Source organism: Symphalangus syndactylus, chromosome Y (assembly GCF_028878055.3).
Source record: "Symphalangus syndactylus isolate Jambi chromosome Y, NHGRI_mSymSyn1-v2.1_pri, whole genome shotgun sequence".
Classification (NCBI taxonomy): Eukaryota; Metazoa; Chordata; class Mammalia; order Primates; family Hylobatidae; genus Symphalangus; species Symphalangus syndactylus.
Window position 1 is genome coordinate 10,521,248 of NC_072448.2, and position 22,671 is coordinate 10,543,918.

At 37.8% G+C, this 22,671-nt stretch overlaps 1 protein-coding gene across 50 annotated transcripts in view; it reads right to left on the reverse strand.

Annotated features, from left to right (window-relative positions):
- UTY (ubiquitously transcribed tetratricopeptide repeat containing, Y-linked) overlaps nucleotides 1-22,671 on the reverse strand; it is a 267,961-nt gene that overhangs the window by 90,353 nt on the left and 154,937 nt on the right. For 42 of the 50 annotated variants that reach the window (XR_010119798.1, XM_055269631.2, XM_063635455.1 and 39 more), the window contains 3 exons: nucleotides 15,967-16,096; nucleotides 14,004-14,109; nucleotides 12,966-13,171 (listed from right to left, as the gene is read on the reverse strand). Coding sequence is in view for 49 of the 50 variants with exons in the window: in XM_055269631.2 (XP_055125606.1) it covers nucleotides 12,966-13,171; nucleotides 14,004-14,109; nucleotides 15,967-16,096 (442 nt within the window). In the remaining variant the exon portion in view is untranslated. Of the gene's footprint in view, nucleotides 1-9,222; nucleotides 12,785-12,965; nucleotides 13,172-14,003; nucleotides 14,110-15,966; nucleotides 16,097-22,671 lie in introns of those variants that run through there. The other 8 variants (XM_063635479.1, XM_063635478.1, XM_063635476.1 and 5 more) reach the window with 2 other exon arrangements.

Genomic DNA, 22,671 nt, shown 5'->3' on the forward strand with positions numbered 1-22,671 from the left:
GTACTAGTTTAATAAAAATAGTTACATCTTGAATTTAGTAAGATTGCCATAACTTCTAATCTTTTGGCTTCAAGCAGTACAGTCCACAGGTAGTAGGGCTTACTTTACAAAAGAAATGTTACTGTCTTTGTTTCAAAGTTAAACTGTAAACTAACTTCCTCCAAAGTTAGTTTGGCCTAACACCCCAGGAATGAACAAGGACAGCGTGGAGGTTAGAAGCAAGATGGTGTCAATTAGGTGAAATCTTTTTCACTGCCTCCATTATAATTTTGCAGTGGTGGTCTCATAACTTACAGTTGTGGTTTTTATAAATAATCTAGCTAAACAATTAAATTTATTTAGTAAATGTAATAGGATAAATACTTGCAGACAAATTTGTCAAAATTTAGAATCTAAAGTTAAACAGATGTTTTATTATTTGTGTATTTTCCAGTAAAAAATATATTTGTAGGAAAATATCCATTCTAGAAAAAAGGTGTCTTTTTAAAAAGGTGAACAATTTTTTGTCTAATTCAAAGCTTAGGTTATGTATAAAAGAAAGTAAGCTGGACACGATGGCTCACACCTGTAATCCCAGCACTTTGGGAGGCCAAGGCAGGTGGATCACCTGAGGTCAGGAGTTCAAGACCAGCCTGGCCAACACGGTGAAAACTCACCTCTACTAAAAAAAAATTGTTGGGGCATGATAGTGTATATGCCTATAATCCCAACTACTTGGGAAGCTGATGCAGGAGAATCACTTGAACCTGGAAGACAAAGGCTGCAGTGAGCCAAGATCGTGCCATTGCACTCCAGCCTGGACAGCAGAGTGAAACTGTCTCATATAATAATAATAATAATAAAGTAAAAGGAACCAGCAAATAAAAAAGGTGAAAATAAATTTTATAAAAATAAAGAGATTTTGTTTTGGTAAGAAAGCTTAAAGAGAAATAATTTCATATGAGAAAGAATCTTGTATGGTAAATTTAGTCCTGAGTAAAACAACTGGTTGTTTAAGAAAGACGGATGTTCAAAACAAACCAGAGAGTCAAGTATATCACAACCCATCTGCATAAGTCACAATAAGAGGGTTTATTAAAAAAAAAAAAAAAAAAAAACCCCACAAAAAACACTTTCATATGATCAAGTTGTCCATGATTAAAGGGAAATTACAACGGTCCTTCTAGAGACTGGGTTTGATGTTAAAAAAAACACTTACACATTAAAGGATTGGTTTGTATAACAATGAAATTTTCATAAGAGGTTGATTTACTCTTAATACATTATAAGATATTTTACCCCAAAGGTCAACTTCTATTGCATCTTGCTTGTTTTGGTTTTCTATCCCCTTTTAAAAGGCAAAATTAGGCCAGGCGAAGTAGCTCGCACCTATAATCACAGCACTCTGGGAGGCTGAGGCGGGCGGGTCACGAGGTTAAGAGATCAAGACCATCCTGGCCACCATGGTGAAGCCCCATCTCAGGTAAAAATATAAAAATGAGCTGGGTGTAGTGGTGCATGCCTGTCTCAGCTACTCGACTGGCTGAGGCAGAAAAATTGCTTGAACCTGGGAGGTAGAGGTTGCAGTGAGCTGAGATAGTGCCATCACACTGCAGTCTGGCAACAGAGTGAAACTCCATCTCAAACAACACCAACACCAACACCAACAACAAAGACATATAATAGTGACACTCCCCTTCAATTCATTTTCAGCTCAGATAAGTTTGTTTTTCTTCTGAAATTTTCTTCTGAGGGTTTCTATTTGTTGTGGTCTGATGCTAACAATGTATTCTTAAAGATCTAAAGAAAATGTTTTTTTCCAACAGAATATTCTGTGACAAAAAGGTCGTTTCTTTTGCCTTTTGGCAAACTGGTCTAACAGAGCTTTTACATCTTATCAAAATCATTCCTATGCCGTTATTATTAAGTTTGGTTTGCCTAGGAAAAACTGAGATTAGAAATAAGTTTCTTTAAATTAAGGTTATATGTCCTTGTATCTTGCTGTATGTGCTTTTAAAGTCTTTGTGATACTGAGTTACAGGGCTTTGACTCCTGGTCTAAAAACACTGGTCTAAAAACGGAGTGCTGCTGAGGCTTAAACACTGAAGCCTCATCTTCAAGCCTGGTAAAAGATGCCAACCAAAATAAACTGAATTCCTGAGAAACACGTCCAGAAATTAAAGCTATTCAACTCCTCAAGGCCCAAGGACTATTGCAAAAGAGGTATGTGAGATTTTAAGAGACAATTTTGAAAGATAACAGAAATTCGGTGGAGCCAAGATGGCCAAACAGGAACAGCTCCGGTCTACAGCTCCCAGCATGAGTGACACAAAAGACGGGTGATTTCTGCATTTCCATTTGAGGTACCAGTTTCATCTCACTAGGGAGTGCCAAACAGTGGGTACAGGACAGTCGGTGCAGCCCACCGTGTGCGAGCTGAAGCAGGGCAAGGCATTGCCTCACTCGGGAAGCGCAAGGGGTCAGGGAGTTCCCTTTCCTAGTCAAAGAAAGGGGTAACAGATGGCACCTGGAAAATTGGGCCAGTCCCACCCTAATACTGCGCTTTTCCAACGGGCCTGGAAAACGGCACACTAGGACATTGTGTCCCGCACCTGGCTCAGAGGGTCCTATGCCCACGGAGTCTCACTGATTGCTAGCACAGCAGTCTGAGATCAAACTGCGAGGAGGCAGTGAGGCTGGCAGAGGGGCGCCCGCCATTGCCCAGGCTTGCTTATGTAAACAAAGCAGCCAGGAAGCTCGAACTGGGTGGAGCCCACCACAGCCCAAGGAGGCCTGCCTGCCTCTGTAGGCTCCACCTCTGGGGGCAGGGCACAAACAAAAAGTTAGAAGGAACCTCTGCAGACGTAAATGTCCCTGTCTGACAGCTTTGAAGAGAGTAGTGGTTCTCCCAGCACACAGCTGGAGATCTGAGAATGGGCAGACTGCCTCCTAAAGTGGGTCCCTGACCCCTAAGCAGCCTAACTGGGAGGCACCCCCCAGTAGGGACAGACTGACACCTCACTTGGCCAGGTACTCCTCTCAGACAAAACTTCCAGAGGAACTATCAGACAACTGAATTTGCGGTCTAACGAAAATCCGCTGTACTGCAGCCACCGCTGCTGACACCCAGCCAAACAGGGTCTGGAGCGGACCTCTAGCAAACTCCAACAGACCTGCAGCTGAGGGTCCTGTCTGGTAGAAGGAAAACTAACAAACAGAAAGGACATCCACACCAAAAACCCATCTATACATCACCATCATCAAAGACCAAAAGTAGACAAAACCACAAAGATGGGGAAAAAACAGAGCAGAAAAACTGGAAACTCTAAAAAGCAGAGCACCTCTCCTCCTCCAAGGGAATGCAGTTCCTCACCAGCAACGGAACAAAGCTGGACAGAGGATGACTTTGAAGAGTTGAGAGAAGAAGGCTTCAGACGATCAAACTACTCCGAGCTATGGGAGGAAATTCAAAACAATAGCAAACAAGTTAAAAACTTTGAAAAAAACTTAGACGAATGGATAACTAGAATAACCAATGCAGAGAGGGGCTTAAAGGAGCTGATGGAGCTGAAAGCCAAGTTTGAGAACTACGCGAAGATTGCAGAGGCCTCGGTAGCCGATGTGATCAACTGAAAGAAAGGGTATCAGCGATGGAAGATGAAATGAATGAAATGAAGTAAGAAGGGAAGTTTAGAGAAAAAAGAATAAAAAGAAATGAACAAAGCCTCCAAGAAATATGGGACTATGTGAAAAGACCAAACCTACGTCTGATTGGTGTACCTGAAAATGACGGGGAGAATGGAACCAAGTTGGAAAACACTCTGCAGGATATTATCCAGGGGAACTTCCCCAATCTAGAAAGGCAGGCCAACATTCAGATTCAGGAAATACAGAGAATGCTACAAAGATACTCGTTGAGAAGAGCAACTCCAAGACACATAATTGTCAGATTCACTAAAGTTGAAATGAAGGAAAAAATGTTAAGGGCGGCCCGCAAGAAAGGTCGGGTTACCCACAAAGGGTAGCCGATCAGAGTAACAGCTGATCTCTCGGCAGAAACTCTACAAGCCAGAAGAGAGTGGGGGCCGATATTCAACATTCTTTTTTTTTTTTTTTTTTTTTTGAGATGTAGTCTTCCTCTGTAGCCCAGGCTGGAGTGCAGTGGCCCAATCTCGGCTCACTGCAAGCTCCGCCTCCTGGGTTCACGCCATTCTCCTGCCTCAGCCTCTCTGAGTAGCTGGGACTACAGGCGCCCGCCACCACGCCTGGCTAATTTTTTGTATTTTTTAGTACAGACGGGGTTTCACCATGGTCTTGATCTCCTGACCTTGTGATCCACCCACCTCGGCCTACCAAAGTGCTGGAATTACAAGTGTGAGCCACCGCGCCCGGCCGAAAATCATGCTATTTCAATTGAATAAAGGCACCGTTGGGATTCAACATTCTTAAAGAAAAGAATTTTCAAACCAGAATTTCATATCCAGCCAAACAAAGCTTCGTAAGTGAAGGACAAATAAAATACTTTACAGACAGGCAAATGCTGAGTGATTTTGTCACCAACAGGCCTGCCCTAAGAGCTCCTGAAGGAAGCACTAAACACGGAAAGGAACAACCGGTACCAGCCACTGCAAAAAGTAACGAGCAAAATAACCAACTAACATCATAATGACAGGATCAAATTCACACATAACAATATTAACTTTAAATGTAAATGGGCTAAATGCTCCAATTAAAAGACACAGACTGGCAAACTGGATAAGGAGTCAAGACCCATCAGTGTGCTGTATTCAGGAAACCCATCTCACGTGCAGAGACACACATAGACTCAAAATAAAGGGATGGAGGAAGATGTATCAAGCAAATGGAAAACAAAAAAAGGCAGGGTTTGCAATCCTAGTCTCTGATAAAATAGACTTTAAACCAACAAAGATCAAAAGAGACAAAGAAGGCCATTACATAATGGTAAAGGGATCAATTCAACAAGAAGAGCTAACTATCCTAAATATATATGCACCCAACACAGGAGCACCCATAAAGCAAGCACTTCATAAGGCAAGTCCTGAGTGACCTTCAAAGGGATTTAAACTCCCACACAATAATAGTGGGAGATTTTAACACCCCACTGTCAACATTAGACAGATCAACGAGACAGAACGTTAACAAGGATACCCAGGAATTGAACTCACCTCTGCACGAAGTGGACCTAATAGACATCTACAGAACTCTCCACCCCAAATCAACAGAATATACATTTTTTTCAGCACCACACCACACCTACTCCAAAATTGACCACATAGTTGGAAGTAAAGCTCTCCTCAGCAAATGTAAAAGAACAGAAATTATAACAAACTGTCTCTCAGACCACAGTGCAATCAAACTAGAACTCAGCATTAAGAAACTTACTCAAAACCGCTCAACTACATGGAAACTGAACAACCTGCTCCTGAATCACTACTGGGTACATAATGAAATGAAGGCAGAAATAAAGATGTTCTTTGAAACCAACGACAACAAAGACACAACATACCAGAATCTCTGGGACACATTCAAAGCTGTGTGTAGAGGGAAATTTATAGCACTAAATACCCACAAGAGAAAGCAGGAAAGATCCAAAATTGACACCCTAACAACACAATTAAAAGAACTAGAAAAGCAAGAGCAAGCACATTCAAAAGCTAGCAGAAGGCTAGATATAACTAAAATCAGAGCAGAATTGAAGGAAATAGAGATACAAAAAACAATTCAAAAAATTAATGAATCCAGGAGCTGTTTTTTTGAAAAGATCAACAAAATTGATAGACCACTAGCAAGACTAATAAAGAAGAAAAGAGAGAAGAATCAAATAGATGCAATAAAAAATGAAAAAGGGGATATCACCACCGATCCCACAGAAATACAATCTACCATCAGAGAATACTACAAACACCTCTACGCAAATAAACTAGAAAATCTAGAAGAAATGGATAAATTCCTCGACAAATACACCCTCCCAAGACTAAACCAGGAAGAAGTTGAATCTCTGAATAGACCAATAACAGGTTCTGAAATTGTGGCAATAATCAATAGCTTACCAACCAAAAAGAGTCCAGGACCTGATGGATTCACAGCCGAATTCTACCAGAGGTATAAGGAGGAACTGGTACCATTCCTTCTGAAACTATTCCAATCGATAGAAAAAGTGGGAATCCTCCCTAACACATTTTATGAAGCCAGCATCGTCCTGATACCAAAGCCTGGCAGAGACATAACCAAAAAAAGAGAATTTCAGACCAATATCCTTGATGAACATTGATGCAAAAATCCTCAATAAAATACTGGCAAACTGAATCCAGCAGCACATCAAAAAGCTTATACACCATGATCAAGTGGGCTTCATCCCTGGGATGCAAGGCTGGTTCAACATACGCAAAGCAATAAATGTAATCCAGCATATAAACAGAACCAAAGACAAAAACCACATGATTATCTCAATAGATGCAGAAAAGGCCTTTGACAAAATTCAACAACGCTTCATGCTAAAAACTCTCAATAAATTAGCTATTGATGGGACATATCTCAAAATAATAAGAGCTATCTATGACAAACCCACAGCCAATATCATACTGAATGGGCAAAAACTGGAAGCATTCCCTTTGAAAACTGGCACAAGACAGAGATGCCCTCTCCCACCACTCCTATTCAACATAGTGCTGGGAGTTCTGGCCAGGGAAATCAGGCAGGAGAGGGAAATAAAGGGTACTCAATTAGGAAAAGAGGAAGTCAAATTGTCCCTGTTTGCAGAAGACATGATTGTATATCTAGAAAACCCCACTGTCTCAGCCCAAAATCTCCTTAAGCTGATAAGCAACTTCAGCAAAGTCTCAGGATACAAAATCAATGTACAAAAATCACAAGCATTCTTGTACACCAATCATAAATAAACAGTGAGCCAAATCATGAGTGAACTCCCATTCACAATTGCTTCAAAGAGAATAAAATACCTAGGAATCCAACTTACAAGGGATGTGAAGGACCTCTTCAAGGAGAACTACAAACCACTGATCAATGAAATAAAAGAGGATACAAACAAATGGAAGAACACTCATGGGTTGGAAGAATCAATATCGTGAAAATGGCCATACTGCCCAAGGTAATTTATAGATTCAATGCCATCCCCATCAAGCTACCAATGACTTTCTTCACAGAATTGGAAAAAACTACTTTAAAGTTCATATGGAACCAAAAAAGAGCCTGCATCGCCAAGTCAATCCTAAGCCAAAAGAACAAAGCTGGAGGCATCATGCTACCTGACTTCAAACTATACTACAAGGCTACAGTAACCAAAACAGCATGGTACTGGTACCACAACAGAGACACAGACCAATGGAACAGAACAGAGCCCTCAGAAATGATGCCACATATCTACAACTATCTGATCTTCGACAAACCTGACAAAAACAAGAAATGGGAAAAGGATTCCCTATTTAATAAATGGTGTGGGCAAACTGGCTAGCCATATGTAGAAAGCTGAAACTGGATCCCTTCCTTACACCTTATACAAAAATTAATTCAAGATGGATTAAAGACTTACATGTTAGACCTAAAACCATAAATACCCTAGAAGAAAACCTAGGCAATACCATTCAGGACATAGGCATGGGCAAGGACTTCATGTCTAAAACACCAAAAGCAATGGCAACAAAAGCCAAAATTGACAAATGGGATCTAATTAAACTAAAGAGCTTCTGCACAGCAAAAGTAACTACTATCAGAGGGAATAGGCAACCTACAAAATGGGAGAAAATTTTCGCAACCTACACTCATCTGAGAAAGGGCTAATACCCAGAATCTACAATTAACTCAAACAAATTTACAAGAAAAAAAAACCCATCAAAAAGCGGGTGAAGGACATGAACAGACACTTCTCAAAAGAAGACATTTATGCAGCCAAAAAACATATGAAAAAATGCTCATTGTCACTGGCCATCAGAGAAATGCAAATCAAAACCACGGTAAGATACCATCTCACACGAGTTAGAATGGCTATCATTAAAAAGTCGGGAAACAACAGGTGCTGGAGAGGATGTGGAGAAATAGGAACACTTTTACACTGTTGGTGGGACTGTAAACTAGTTCAACCATTGTGGAAGTCAGTGTGGCGATTCCTCAGGGATCTAGAACTAGAAATACCATTTGACCCAGCCATCCCATTACTGGGTATATACCCAAAGGACTATAAATCATGCTGGTATAAAGACACATGCACATGTATGTTTACTGCAGCACTATTCACAATAGCAAAGACTTGGAACCAACCCAAATTTCCAACAACAATAGACTGGATGAAGAAAATGTGGCACATATACACCATGGAATACTATGCAGCCATAAAAAATGATGAGTTCATGTCCTTTGTAGGGACATGGATGAAACTGGAAAACATCATTCTCAGTAAACTATTGCAAGGACAAAAAACCAAACACCACATGTTGTCACTCACAGGTGGGAATTGAACAATGAGAACTCATGGACACATAAAGGGGAACATCACACTCCGGGGACTGCTGTGGGGTGGGGGGTGGGGGGAGGGACAGCATTAGGAGATATACCTATGCTAAATGACGACTTAATGGGTGCAGCAAACCAACATGACACATGGATACATATGTAACAAACCTGCACATTGCGCACATGTACCCTAAAACCTAAAGTATAATAATAAAAATAAGAATAATAAAACAAACAAAAATGAGAAATTCAGTTCCTGTATAAATTAACCATTAATGTCAAAGACACACTGATACAAGACCAGCATGTGTGCCCTATGTCGGATTAACAAGGATTAATTGAAACATTAACCAACTCCTTAAGAAAGATTATAAAGGAGTATGGAATTTGTATCTTAAGATCAAGATGAAAATTTTACAGATTGTTTATAAAATTTTGGATAACAAATTAACTGCTTTCATGCTGTTTTTTTTTTTTTTTTGAGACGGAGTCTCGCTCTGTCGCCCAGGCTGGAGTGCAGTGGCGCAGTCTCGGCTCACTGCAAGCTCCGCCTCCCGGGTTCACGCCATTCTCCCGTCTCAGCCTCTCCAAGTAGCTGGGACTACAGGCGCCCGCCACCACGCCCGGCTAATTTTTTGTAGTTTTAGTAGAGACGGGGTTTCACCGTGGTCTCGATCTCCTGACCTCGTGATCCGCCCGCCTCGGCCTCCCAAAGTGCTGGGATTACAAGCGTGAGCCACCGCGCCCGGCCTTTCATGCTGTTTTTATAAGGGCTTATTGTTTGTAAAGTTAAGTATCCTTAATCAAATAATGAAGGTTTTCACGTTTTTGTTTTTTAAATTCTTGAGTTATCACTCTGGTTAAATTAATGATTTATTTTGCAATGACCTCTGATCCTATTTTGTAGTATCAAGTACTTTAAATCTTTAATATTTGACAAATTTTCCAATATCAAATGATAAATTCTGTCTTTTTCTGACTAGTCCTTTAAAATATTAATAGGTTCCCTAACATCCAAAAATGACATATTTGGCTTATTTGTCATAAAAATTATATAGGAAGCATTGTCAAATATAAAATGGTGCTTGGCTTTCTTGGGGCTGCGTTTGTTATGGTGTTCCAAAATTATGGGAAACTCCTATAATTCTGTTATGTGTCAATGTACAGTATTAGTAACAATTATAATAGTTATGTTAAATTATTGTGTGCTACAGAGATAACAAATTTTCTTGTCAATTGTGTCTTTGACTATATGACTCCTCTAAAACTTTTAGTCATCCACAGACAATTGTTGTCTTTATTTGGTCCTCGTTAGAAGGTTGCTTTATAATCAGCTATAAACTCTAACAGGTGCTCTTGAATGCAAGTTTCTGATAACTTGGAGACTGTGACATGAGAATACAGAAAAAACTTTCAGGATTCATGGAGAGCTGAAATGTTTGTGAATATCAAGTAGAACAGGAATTACCTGCATGGACTAAACTAACAGAATTCGAAGTAATCTTCTAAACTTTTTGCTTAAAATATTGCTGATCCTTTGTTTTTCAGAGTCAAGGAAACTTTCAAGTTAACAATTGAGTACTCTTATGAAGAAAATTTGCATCAAATTTCTATCTGATTTCTCCAAAATTTGAAAACTATTTGAAAACATTCTTAACAATTATGGCAATACAATTATTTGCCTAAGTGAAATAAAAATCTGTTTTCATTGTAAGAGGACACAACATAAGAAACTGGTTATTTTACCAAGGCTTTGACTGAAATGGTGTGCTTTCCTTTAAGGAGTCAAATGTGACTTATGGAGTCAATAAAATTCCCTTGGGAAATCTGGCCTCATACTTTTGTCTGCATGGTACCTGTAGAGAATTACTGTCCTGTAGTAAGTAAAGAATGTCACTTTCTGACAGGCCTAGGAGACCCAACTTTATCTTGGAAAATCAAGAGTAGAGGAATTCAACCAAGTCATAGGTATTAATAGTACAAATCCATGGCTGGGCTCAGCTTTAAAAAAGTCTTAGCTGAGACTACTTCTATGAAACAAAGTTCCGTCGAAGCCAATTAAAAAAAGAAGCCTATTGGAAAAATAACTATTCTTGTGGTACTTTATACAAATAATATGGCCGAATATAATAAAGAAAATAGATCCTACCATGATTTGTCTTTAATGGGAAACAGGAGAAAGAAAAAAAATGTTCCAAAAACGATAGTAAACCTGTTGCTAGAGTCTATTATTGAGAAATATTTTTAAATAATAGGAATAAACCATCCTAGACATGAAAGATCAGACAAAACCTGACACCAGAGACTCATTTTCTTCTCAAATGCTTTCTCCAAAAGATTTTTTTTTTTTTTTTTTTAAATGGGGGAAATGTGAAAGGAAAATATCTTGGGTACATGAAATCACTATGCTAAAGGGAAAGGTCAAGCTGGGTACTGCTCAGGGCAAACCTGCCTCCATTCTCTTTAAAGTCACCCCTCTATTTACTGAGCCAAATGTATATCTGATTGCCTCCTTTGGAGGCAATCATAAACTCAAAAGAATACAACCATTTGTCTCTTACCTACCTGTGGCCTGGAAGACCCCTCCCTACTTTGAGTTGTCCCACCTTTCTGAACTGAACCAATGTTCATCTTACATATGTTGATTAATGTCTTTTGTCTCCCTAAAATGTATAAAATCAAACTGTGCTCTGACCACCTTGGGGACACGTCGTCAGGACTTCCGGAGGCTGTGTCACACGAACTCATCCTCAACCTTGGTAAAATAAACTTTCTAAATTACCTGAGACCTGTCTCAGATTTTCATGGTTCATTAACTAATGATGAGTTATTGTTTCATGGGGTCAGAGTTTCAGTTTCAGATGATAAAAAGGTGCTCGAGATGCATAGTGGTTTTGGCTGCATAATAACATGGAACACCCAATGCCACTGAATTTAATAAAAATTGTTAAATCATTATTTTTGTTTACCATATAATAGAAAATCCTAAAAATATACTATTTTCACAGCAGAATCAGATTCCTGTGATATCAATGTGATGAAAACATAAAATGAGGTCAGAATTTTAAAAATCTTCTGGAGGTCAATGATATTAACAAATTATAAATTTGAAACTTTCAACAACGTATTTTTCAGCCATAAAACTTTCATTAAGTTTTAATGAACAGCTTTATAAAAAAGTAAGTTTTCTACATTCTCTCATCTGATATAGTAAAATGCAGTTCGATTTTATAATTTATTTATAATTTCATTTATTTTCTTTTTTTGAGATGAAGTCTCACTCTGTCAATCAGGCTGGAGTGCAGTGGCACAATCTCAGTTCACTGCAACCTCTGCCTCCTGGTTTCAAGTGATTCTCCTCCCTCAGACTTAAGAGCAGCTTGGAATACAGGCACCCGCCACCACACAGGGCTAATTTTTGTATTTTTGTAGAGATGGGTCTTACCATGTTGGCCAGGCTGGTCTTGAACTCCTGACCCCAAGTGATCTGCCTGCCTCAGCCTCCCAAATCGGTGGTTTTACAGGCATGAGCCATTGCGCCTGGCCAAATTTGTGATTTAAAGGGGCCATATTAACAAACAATTCAAACCAATATTTGAGAAATATAATTGTGGTTGCAATGCTTAACTATTTTCTTAATTTTTTTGAAAAAATTCAAAAACTCTTATCTCTAACAATTCTATTTCTCCTCATTTACTATTAGGTATTTTACTAACCACTGTCCTGTTTAAGATTTTGTTTTTCGGTTTTCCATGTATTTTTGACACATTTCTGTGAATTTCTTCTACAGTTTTTTTAGAGACAACAATTAATAGAGGAAGACTGCTAATGCTTCCAAAGGAAAACTATCCAGATAAAGTAAAATACTAACATCTTTTCATGGCTGAGTGAATACCTGAGCTGACCAGATAATTTTCTTCATATTAAGTATCATTCTGCAAACAGTAAGTAAGCTTTATCATTAAAATAAAAAATTCCAAAAATAAGGTAGACGTAAAATAGGAACTTTCTCCATTAGCAATGTGTGCTTTATATACTGTAATTTTGCTTACATTTTTAAAAGTTTACCAGGCATGGTGGCTCACACCTGTAATCCAGCACTTTGGGAGACTGAGGCAAGCGGATCACCTGAGGTCAGGAGTTCAAGACCAGCCTGGCCAACATGGTGAAACCCTGTCTCTACAAAAATACAAAAATTAGTTGGGTATGATGGCAGGTGCCTGTAATTCCAGCTACTTGGGAGGCTGAGGTGGGAGGATTGCTTGAACCCAGGAGGCGGAGGCTGCAGTGAGCTGAGATCACACCATTGCATTCCAGCCTGGGCAAGACAGAACGAGACTCTGTCTCAAACACAATAAAAAATAGTAAAATAAAAGTTTAATAATTTATGAGCACTTTAAAAACATACCGTTAACAGTATGCACTAGACAATAATTATGAAAGTAATATGCACTATTCAAAAATAGCAAAAATTAAAAAAGGAAGAAAGAAAAACTTACTCTCAATGATTCCTGGAAGGAGGAAGCCTGGTATTGTGCATATTTAGCAATTGTAGTATGAGATCTATTACTTTCACAACGCCAGATTTTCTTTGTTCCAGTGGGATCCCAGTTTTCATCTGCTGGTTGCAGCAACTGTGTCCTCACTTCTACTATATGTTCATTGTTAGCTTCTACCAAAGTTTTGGTAGAGAAAAGTCCAAGATCTTTACAAATAATAAGTTTGGTTAATCAGTAAAGTTGTATTCAGTTCACTTAAAATGTCAAAGTATTTTTAAAAACTTTATCAGTTTCCCTTAAGAGGGTTCCAAGCCATTTGGTATCAGTTACACAGCAGGTCCTTGAAGCTCTGGCTATAACCATCACATCAGGGTGTGGAGGGTGGCAACATTCATAAACATAATCCAATTTTACTTATATTTAATACTCAGAACTTCTTCAACTATGTAACCTAAATATTGTATGTTGGATAATGATACCAAATTTAAATCTAAAGTAAAAATCCACCACAATATTATGTTTCAAAAACAATAGTAAACCTGTTGCTGGAGTCTAGTATTGCTGAGTATTTTTCATAATAGGAATAAACCATCCTAGCCATGAAAGATCAGACAAAACCTCACACCGGAGACTAATTTTCTTCTCAAGTACTTTCTCCAAAAGATTTTTTTTTTTAAAATGGGGTAAATGTGAAAGGAAAATATCTTGGGTACTTGAAATCACTATGCTAAAGGGAAAGGTCAAACTGGGTACTGCTTAGGGCAAACCTGCCTCCATTCTATTCAACGTCGCTCCACTATTTACGGAGCTAAATGTATATCTGTTATCATCTGTATATATCTGTATATGAAATCTGTATTATCACTTGCATCAGTGCTAAAGATGCTTGCTCATGCATAAGAGACATAAAATTGAGTGAGAAAGATAACACGCATTAAAGACTCAGAATGCTGGGGAAAAAAAATCAGTGAGTTTCTGTCAATGTTATAAAAGTTTAAAGATAGTAAAATATATATTCAATCTTGGTTTTAAGCTTACCTAATTTAAGAGCTCCAGCAAGGCCACGTATTACTGTAACAGGGTTTTTTGGATTTGTACAAAATTGATGTAATGGAGGAAAGAAAGCATCACGTTTATTTTCCAACTGTAAAAGCAAAATATTTTGTTAGGTCTCAGATAAATGACAAAACATACCTCAGATTTGTGCCTTTAATAAAATGACTAAATACAATACTTCAAATTTCTGAGTTTTCTTCCATCAACCTGGCTATTTAAAATCTGCAGTGCATCCTAACCTTTGATATTGTGTTGCTACATATTACAGTATTGTATCATTTGTCTTGTCAGGAAAGTGTGGAGGTAATAGCTAAAAAAAAGGCCTCTCTTTTAAAAATTACATTTTAAATTTGATTCACTTTAAAACTGCTACCTATCTCTCATACCATAGTGATTCATAAAATTCTTTTAAATTAGTTGAGTTGGTCAAAAGTATTTCCCAAGCATATTTTTTGTTATCTTCTACTGCTTCTTAAATGAGACAACAGGTAGAAGTGACATTGAAAGTTTAAAATCAAACTGTTTTAAAAACTACTAACAAGCCGGGCGCAGTGGCTCAAGCCTGTAATCCCAGCACTTTGGGAGGCCGAGGCGGGCGGATCACGAGGTCAGGAGATCGAGACCATCCAGGCTAACACGGTGAAACCCCGTCTCTACTAAAAATACAAAAAATTAGCCGGGCGTGTTGGCGGGCGCCTGTAGTCCCAGCTACTTGGGAGGCTGAGGCAAGAGAATGGCTTGAACCTGGGAGGCGGAGCTTGCAGTGAGCCGAGATCGCGCCACTGCACTCCACCCTGGGGGACAGAGCAAGACTCCGTCTTAAAAAAAAAAAAAAAAAAAAAAAAAAAACTACTAACAAAACTTTTAGAGAATAAGAACCACAACAGGCAAACCTTACATTTGTATTTATTGCCTCAAGGTTTCAACTGAAAGGCTTATTTTTAGTCTCTCTTCCATGACTCTTCTAATACAATTGTCAATAAATTTCAACTAGGTAAAACATTAAGATTGAACATCTGTCCAAAAAAAAGGGCAGTATCTCCAAAATCCTCTCTTAACAGATCTGTTTCGAGATCATTCTAATTACTGTATCTTCATGTTTTCGGTTAAGATTTTTTAACTGGTGAAGGAGAATGAAAAAGTTGGGTGACACAAACTCTTCAGAAGGAAAAATATATAAAAGTCATTTTGATGAAAGCCACAGCAGCTTTATCAAATGCTTATGTTGCTAAATAGTAAAAAAGCCACTTAAATTCCAGTGGAAATTTTACACCTACATGTATTTATGTAAAACTTTTAAATAACATGTATTCATAATCACTTTTATATCCTCAACCAGTTTTTATGAAGCCAGAAAAAATTCCTTTATTAAGGAAATGTAACATTCAACAGGTATACATAACTAGCAGTGTCAGAATTCAGATTTAGAACCATGTTTACTAAAAGCTGACCCTGGAACAATTATCTTTTGCTACTCTCATATAATCCCAGTCAATATTTGAGAAGACCTTAATTTTTCTAGAGAAAATGTGTTTGCATACTCAGTGGTCAAGAACCTTTTCTGTCAAAGGCCAGATAATAAATATTTTTGGCTTTATGGACAAATTAGTCCCTTTTGCAAACTCTGTCAATATATTGCAAATGTAATCATAAAGACAGTAACTAAACAAGCATAGTTGTGTTCCAACAGAATTTTATTTTCAAAACCAGGTTGGTGGGCAGCATTTAGAGTAAGAGCACTCATTTGTTATGTGCCCTGAAATACAAACATGTTTTTCTGAAATATTAAACCTGCGAGAGTAAAGTCTATGCTCCCTAAGGCAATCTGGCTTGGTTTAAAAAATACATCGATTTTCTAAAAGACACATTAGCTCAGACTCTCAATTTATTAGACACATTAGTTCAGACTCTCAATTTATTTATAAGTTACTCAATGGTGACTCACGTAAATACTAGGTGTGGGTGGATTCAACTTGTCCTTTGGCAAGGGTGGGTATGGTGAAGTTGGTGGTCTTGGAGGTGGACATTTATCTAACAAAATGCAGCTACTAGATAAGCCATTTTTACCTAGATTCCTTAAAAAAAAAAAAGCAGAAGAAATGTATCAGTTATATATTTATTTTAAAACTAGAAAAAAAAAGAAAATCTGAATTAAAAGTCAGGCATAAGGCATTCACAAAAATACAGTGTAAGATATTCAGATCCATTAAATAAAAAATTGAGGACTATTAAATTTCAGCAGATGCGTTATAAAAGCGAAACAAAATATACTACCCACAGAGTGCATAAGCTAAACAAAATATACTACACAGAGTCCATAAAGTGTTGACAAAATTCCTCATTATTCATTTTCCAATTTGCTTTCTCATATCAAACATTAATATAAACTCAAATTTCTCTCTAACATGTGCCACCATTAAATGTTCTCCATAAAATGATAAAATAGTTGATCAAAAAGTGATTTACATATCCTTAATATCATAGTATATCTCCTTTCTGACATCAGATCTTAGTAACTATTTCTAGAATACCATTGTGACAACTTTCAAATCCAGAAAGCTCGTTAGTTTCATCCTCAAGACTTGTTTTCTGTGGAATTAGCTAATACTCAATGAGACTCCATTTACTAACCTTTCACATCTTATAATTTTAAGTGAAATGTGTAGTTGCTCTGTGTTGTCACACTGTGCAGTTATTACTTAACAGTATTTGGATTTTTCCTTTAATGAAAGGTATATTTGTTAAATTATTGACATAAATTCTTAAAATGGTAAAATTACTTCCATAATCCAATTCTTCTTTTAGTATGCAAATAAGTACATTCCTAAACACTTAATATTTTAACAAATTCAGAAAATTGGTAAGCCTTTCAAATTATTCAAGCTGTCTCACCTAATTATTAAAATTCTAAAATAATCAACGTATTAAAATATCAAGGAAATGAGCTCTTAAAAATGTTAATATTTCAGACAAAAATCTGGAAACTATTTTTGAAAGTAAAAAATACATTACATCAGTAACTGAGTTTATTTCAGAATAAATTATGTTTTTATTTCAATATATAGAATAACAAAAGCTGAAGCAAAAGCTTGTTTTGCTTTATTTTCCTACACAGAAAAAAACTTTCAAGTCTTGCCTCTGTGGTTGGACTAATAAAAATGAAACCTTGAAAGGCAACATATATATTTAATATCCTCTAGGGTGTATAACCTTTTTAAACAACTAAAAAGGTCTCATGCATTTTAAAGTTATGAATTAGGTTAGAAATTTGACTTCTCTAATTTTTAAATTAAAAATGTGCAAATATCTATTAAACATTCACATTTAACTACCTATTACATTCTAAAGTAGTATCTAGATTTCAGTCTCTCTCCACAAAGCATAATGACCCATAAATTTAGTTATAGATGACACATGTTAAGCTTTTAAATTTAAATACAGAATTGAACCTAATTCATAAACTCCTTAGAATTTCTGTTTTAAACACATAGAATATACTTGGTGAAGAGACAAGTCAAGTATTCTCACTATATCAGTACTTAATTGTACTAATTTGGTGAAGTATTTAATTGTACTAGAAATTTCTTTATGTTAATTTCTTGTAGTATTAACAATTATTTAAACAACCACCTCCATAAAAAAAGAGACTAAGCAGGGTGCAGTGCTCACGCCTGTAATCCCAGCACTTTGAGAGGCAGAGGTGGGCGGATGACCTGAGATTGGGAGTTTAGGATCAGCGTGACCACCATGCAGAAACCCCAACTCTACCAAAAACACAAAATTAGGTGGGTGTGGTGGCGGGGGCCTGCAATCCCAGCTACATGGGAGGCTGAGGTGGGAAAATCGCTTGAACTTGGGAGGCAGAGGTTGCAGTGAGCCGAGATAGTGCCACTGCACTCCAGCCTGGGTGACAAAAACAAAACTCTGTCTGAAAAACATAATAAAACAAAACAAAACAAACAACAACAACAAAACAATGAGACTAAGAAATTGGGATTTACTGTAGAATTCTGTCGTTGTTAATTTCTACAGTCTATAAAAGAAAAAAAGTGGATACATAGGAAGCTAAAGCAATGGAAAATATAGATACTTAAATCTGAAAAAAGAAAGAACAAGATGAGGCATGAACAAAAGAGTCATGATTCAATCACTGACACATAATATCACTTAATTTAGTTGAATCTCAGTTTCCTCCCCAACATAGATGCTATTATCAACTGACTGAATTGGTGTGCACACAGAAACTATCATTTCTCATTCTGGCTTTTTCTCTACAACTCAGAAAAATTTTATTCCCAACTTTAGAATCCATCCTTTTCTTCTCTTTCTTTCTGTGATTGTTTTCTTTTTCTTTCTTAATTTCTCTCCTGTTTTCTTTTTGGTATGTTACCTTCAATAGCAAATTGGAAGCTACATTTATTGGAATATTCTTTCAGCCACAGATACTTACAATATTTTAAAGATACACTATTTACAGCTTTTAAAGTTAAAATTATCCATTTCTGGTAAGGTAAAGTCCTTTTACCATGTCTAACCCAAAAATAACTCTTTAAGAATGCATTTTACTATAAAGTGATTTTTTATATACACCTCAAAATGAGATAGAAGATTAAAATCTATAGTCCCTTAAGAAATATAAAACATACCAATTTATTTGTTATTTTGCAAAAAAAATTATCATCACTACTGCATTACTGCTCCCCAAGGTTGTTGCAACCATAAATTATATAAAAGCAAGAAATTTTGATTTCATCTTAGAAGGTGATCAGTTAACATATATTTAATAGCTGACACACGATGGTTTCTAATAAAACAATCTAAATGTCTGAGAGTCTAATCAATGCTTAGATACAGTCATAGAGAAGAAACATGTAACATCTTAAGATCTCACAGTACCAGGAAAAGTGTTATATAATCATTAGGCAAAAATTGTTTTCAAATTTGTAGTTTAAAAACTTTTTAATAAAATGACCAAAGTAGATTAAAAATAATGTTTAGATTGTCTAGTTATAGGGTATTTATCTTCTGTTAATTTGCATCTAATTTCAGAAAGCTCTTTTATGAATCTAATAAAACCAATATATTATTGTTAAAATTTAGAAGTTTAAGTACTAAAAATATAGAATACAGTATGTTTTTGGCATGGGAAATGACTTTCACTTATATTTTATACTATTCTATACAGAACATTTATAAGAGTTAAGACAACTTGTTAAGATTTAATTTTATTGTGTTTAAAGTCTATGTCAGGTTTGTTTTTGAGGTAGTACAAACGCTGTAAAACAGACTGTGATAATGACTGCACACATCTGGTAATCCGCTAAAACCAAATGAACTGTAAACACTAAATGACCAAACCGTATAGTATGTGAATTATATCTCAATAAAGCTGTTTTTTTAAAAAGGTGGATTAGGCTCTTTGGGGGAATCAATGTGTTGGCTTAATATCAAAGAAAGTGTTCCTGATTCTTTTTTGTAGGAAGGGAATGAAAACCAATTTTTAAACAAACATGTGAATCCCCATTGCTTAAAAGAATAGCACAATATAGCAAGTCTCACCAGACTGGCTGAGTCTATCATTGCCTGCATTCTCCCTGCATCTCCTGGAAACTATATAACTTCTAGAGTCTGACAAAATGTTTTCTCAAATGTAAGCAAAGACTAGCCTTAATAATCAGTAAGGCCTATTCCTACTCTTAACATTCTACAGCTCTAACTAAAAACAAAACAAACAATAGGCTATTCCAGGCTTTGCTGTTCGCTATGTAACGACTTCCCCTATTCTCTTTCAATTCCCAGAATGAGGTCTATCACACAGAAATTGACAATCCTAATAACCAATAAAGGTTTGTAACACTAGACAAAGACATAATCTCGCAGATAAAGCAGTTCACAGAAAAATGTTTTCCATTTCTAATACAGTGATAAGATAAAACCACAGTGTTTCCACAATGGCTGAATAGGAAAAGCTCCAGTCTGCAGCTCCCGGCAAGACCAACACAGAAGGAGGGTGATTTCTGCATTTCCAACTGAGGTACCCAGTTCATCTCACTGGGACTGGTAAGACAGTGGGTACAGCCCACAGAGGGCAAACAGAAGCAGGGTGGGGGCACCACCCCACTCAAAGTGCAAACAGCCCAGGGACCTCCCTCCCTCAGCCAAGGGAAGCCATGAGGGACTGTGCTACCTGGCCTGAATATTATAATTTTACCAGTTTTTGCAATCCGCAGATCAGGATATTCCCTCGTGTGCCTATAATGATGAGGCTCCTAGGTTTCAAGCACAAAATTGAGCAGCTGTTTGGGCAGACACCGAGCTAGTTGCAGGAGTCTTCTTCACACCCCATTGGTGCTCAAAACCCAAGAGAAACAGAACCATTCACTCCACTGGAAAAGGAGCTGAAGCTAGGCAGCCAATTGGTCTCACTCAGCAATGCCCAGCAAACTAAGATCTACTGGCTTGAAATTCTCACTGCCAGCAGAGCAGTCTGAAGTCAACCTGGGAATGACTAAGCTTGGTACAGGGATAGGCATCTGCTTTACTGGGGCTTCAGCAGGCAGTTTTCCCTTTAGCAGTGCTAAGGAGGCCAGGCGGTTTGGATTGAGTGGAATTCATCACAGCGCAGCCAAGAGGCTAGGGCCAGACCGCCTCTCAAGATTCCTCCTCACTGGGAGGGCATCTCTGAGAGAGGCAGCTGCTGCACTCAGGCACTTTCAGATAAAACTCATCTCCCTGGGACAGAACACCTGGGGGAAGGGGTGGCTGTGGGCACAGCTTCAGCGGGCTTAAACTTTCATGTCTGACAGCTCTGAAGAGCTGACAAAAAGGATTCTCCCAGCACAAGGCTTAAGCACTGCTATAGGACAAACTGCCTCCTTAGGTGACACCCTGACACCCATGCCTCCTGACTGGGAGAGACTTCCCAAATAGGGGTCAACAGACACCTCACACAGGCCTGATCCAGCTGGCATCAAGCCAGTGCCCCTCTAGGACGAAGGCAGCAATCTTTGCTGTTCTGCGGCCTGCACCTGATACCCAGGCAAAAAGGGTGTAGAGTGAATCTCCTGAACACTGCAGAAGACCTGCAGAAGATAGGCCTATTAGAAGAAAGACCAACAAAGAGCAAGAACATCATCAATAAAAAGGACCTCCACACAAAAGCCCCATCCAAACAGCCTCAAAGAGCAAAGGTAGATAAATCCACGAAGATGAGGAAAAACCAGTGCAAAAATGCTGAAAATTCTAAAAACCAGAATGCCTGTTATCTCCAAAGGATCACAACTCTTCTACAGCATGGGCACAAAACTGGATGGAAAATGAGACTGACAATTTGACAGAGTAGGCTTTGGAAGGTGGTTAATAACAAACTCATCTGCGCTAAAGGGGCATGTTCTAACCCAATGCAGGGAAGTTAAGAACCTTAATGAAAGATTACAGGAAATGCTAACTAGAATAACCAGTTTACAGGGGAACATAAATGACCTGATGGAGCTGAAAAACACAGCATGAGGACTTTGTGAAGCATACAGAAGAATCAATAGCTGAATTGATCAATCGAAAGAAAGATACCAGAGATTGAAGATCAGCTTACTGAAATAGGGGTGAAGACACTATTAGATAAAAAAGAATAAAAAGGAATGAACAAAGCCTTAAAAAAATGGGACTATGTGAAAAGACCAAATCTACGATTGACTGGTATAGCTGGAATTGATGGAAAGAATGGAACCAAGTTGGAAAATGCACTTCAAGATAATTTAGAAGAAATGGATAAATTCCTGGACACATACAGTCTCCCAAGACTAAACCAGCAGAACTCCGATCTCTGAATGGAACAATAACAAATTCTGTAATTGAGGCAGTAATAAATAGCCTACCAATCAAAAAAGGCCAAGGACCAGGATTCACAGCCAAATTCTACCAGACGTACAAAAAGGAGCTGGTACTATTCCTTCTGAAACTATTTCAAACAATAAAAAAATAGGGACTCCTCCCTAACTCACTTTGTGAGGCCAGCATCATCCTGATACCAAAACCTGGCAGAGACACAAGAAAAAAAAATCCGGCCAATATCCCTGATGAACATCGATTAAGAAATCCTCAATACAGGCAAACTGAATCCAGCAGCACATCAAAAAGCTTACCCACCACAATCAAGTTGGCTTCATTCCTGGGATGAAAGCCTGGTTCAACATAACACAAATCAATAAACGTAATCCATCGCATAAACAGAACCTATGATAAAACCCACATGATTATTTCAAGATATGCAAAAAAAGCCTCTGATAAAATTCAACATCCCTTCAAGCTAAAAACTCTCAATAAACTAGGTATTGATGGAACACGTCTCAAAATAATAACAGCTATTTATGACAAACCCATAGCCAATATCATATGGAATGTGCAAAAGCTGGAAGCACTCCCTTTGAAAACCAGTACAAGACAAGGATGCCCTCTCTCACCACTCCTATTCAACACAGTATTTGAAGTTGTGGCCAGGGCAATCAGGCAAGAGAAGGAAATAAAGGGTATTCATATAGGAAGAGAGGAAGTCAAATTGTCTCTGTCTGCAGATGACATGATTGTGTATTTAGAAAACCCCATCATCTCAGCCCCAAAACTGCTTATAAGCTGATAAGCAACTCCAGCAAAG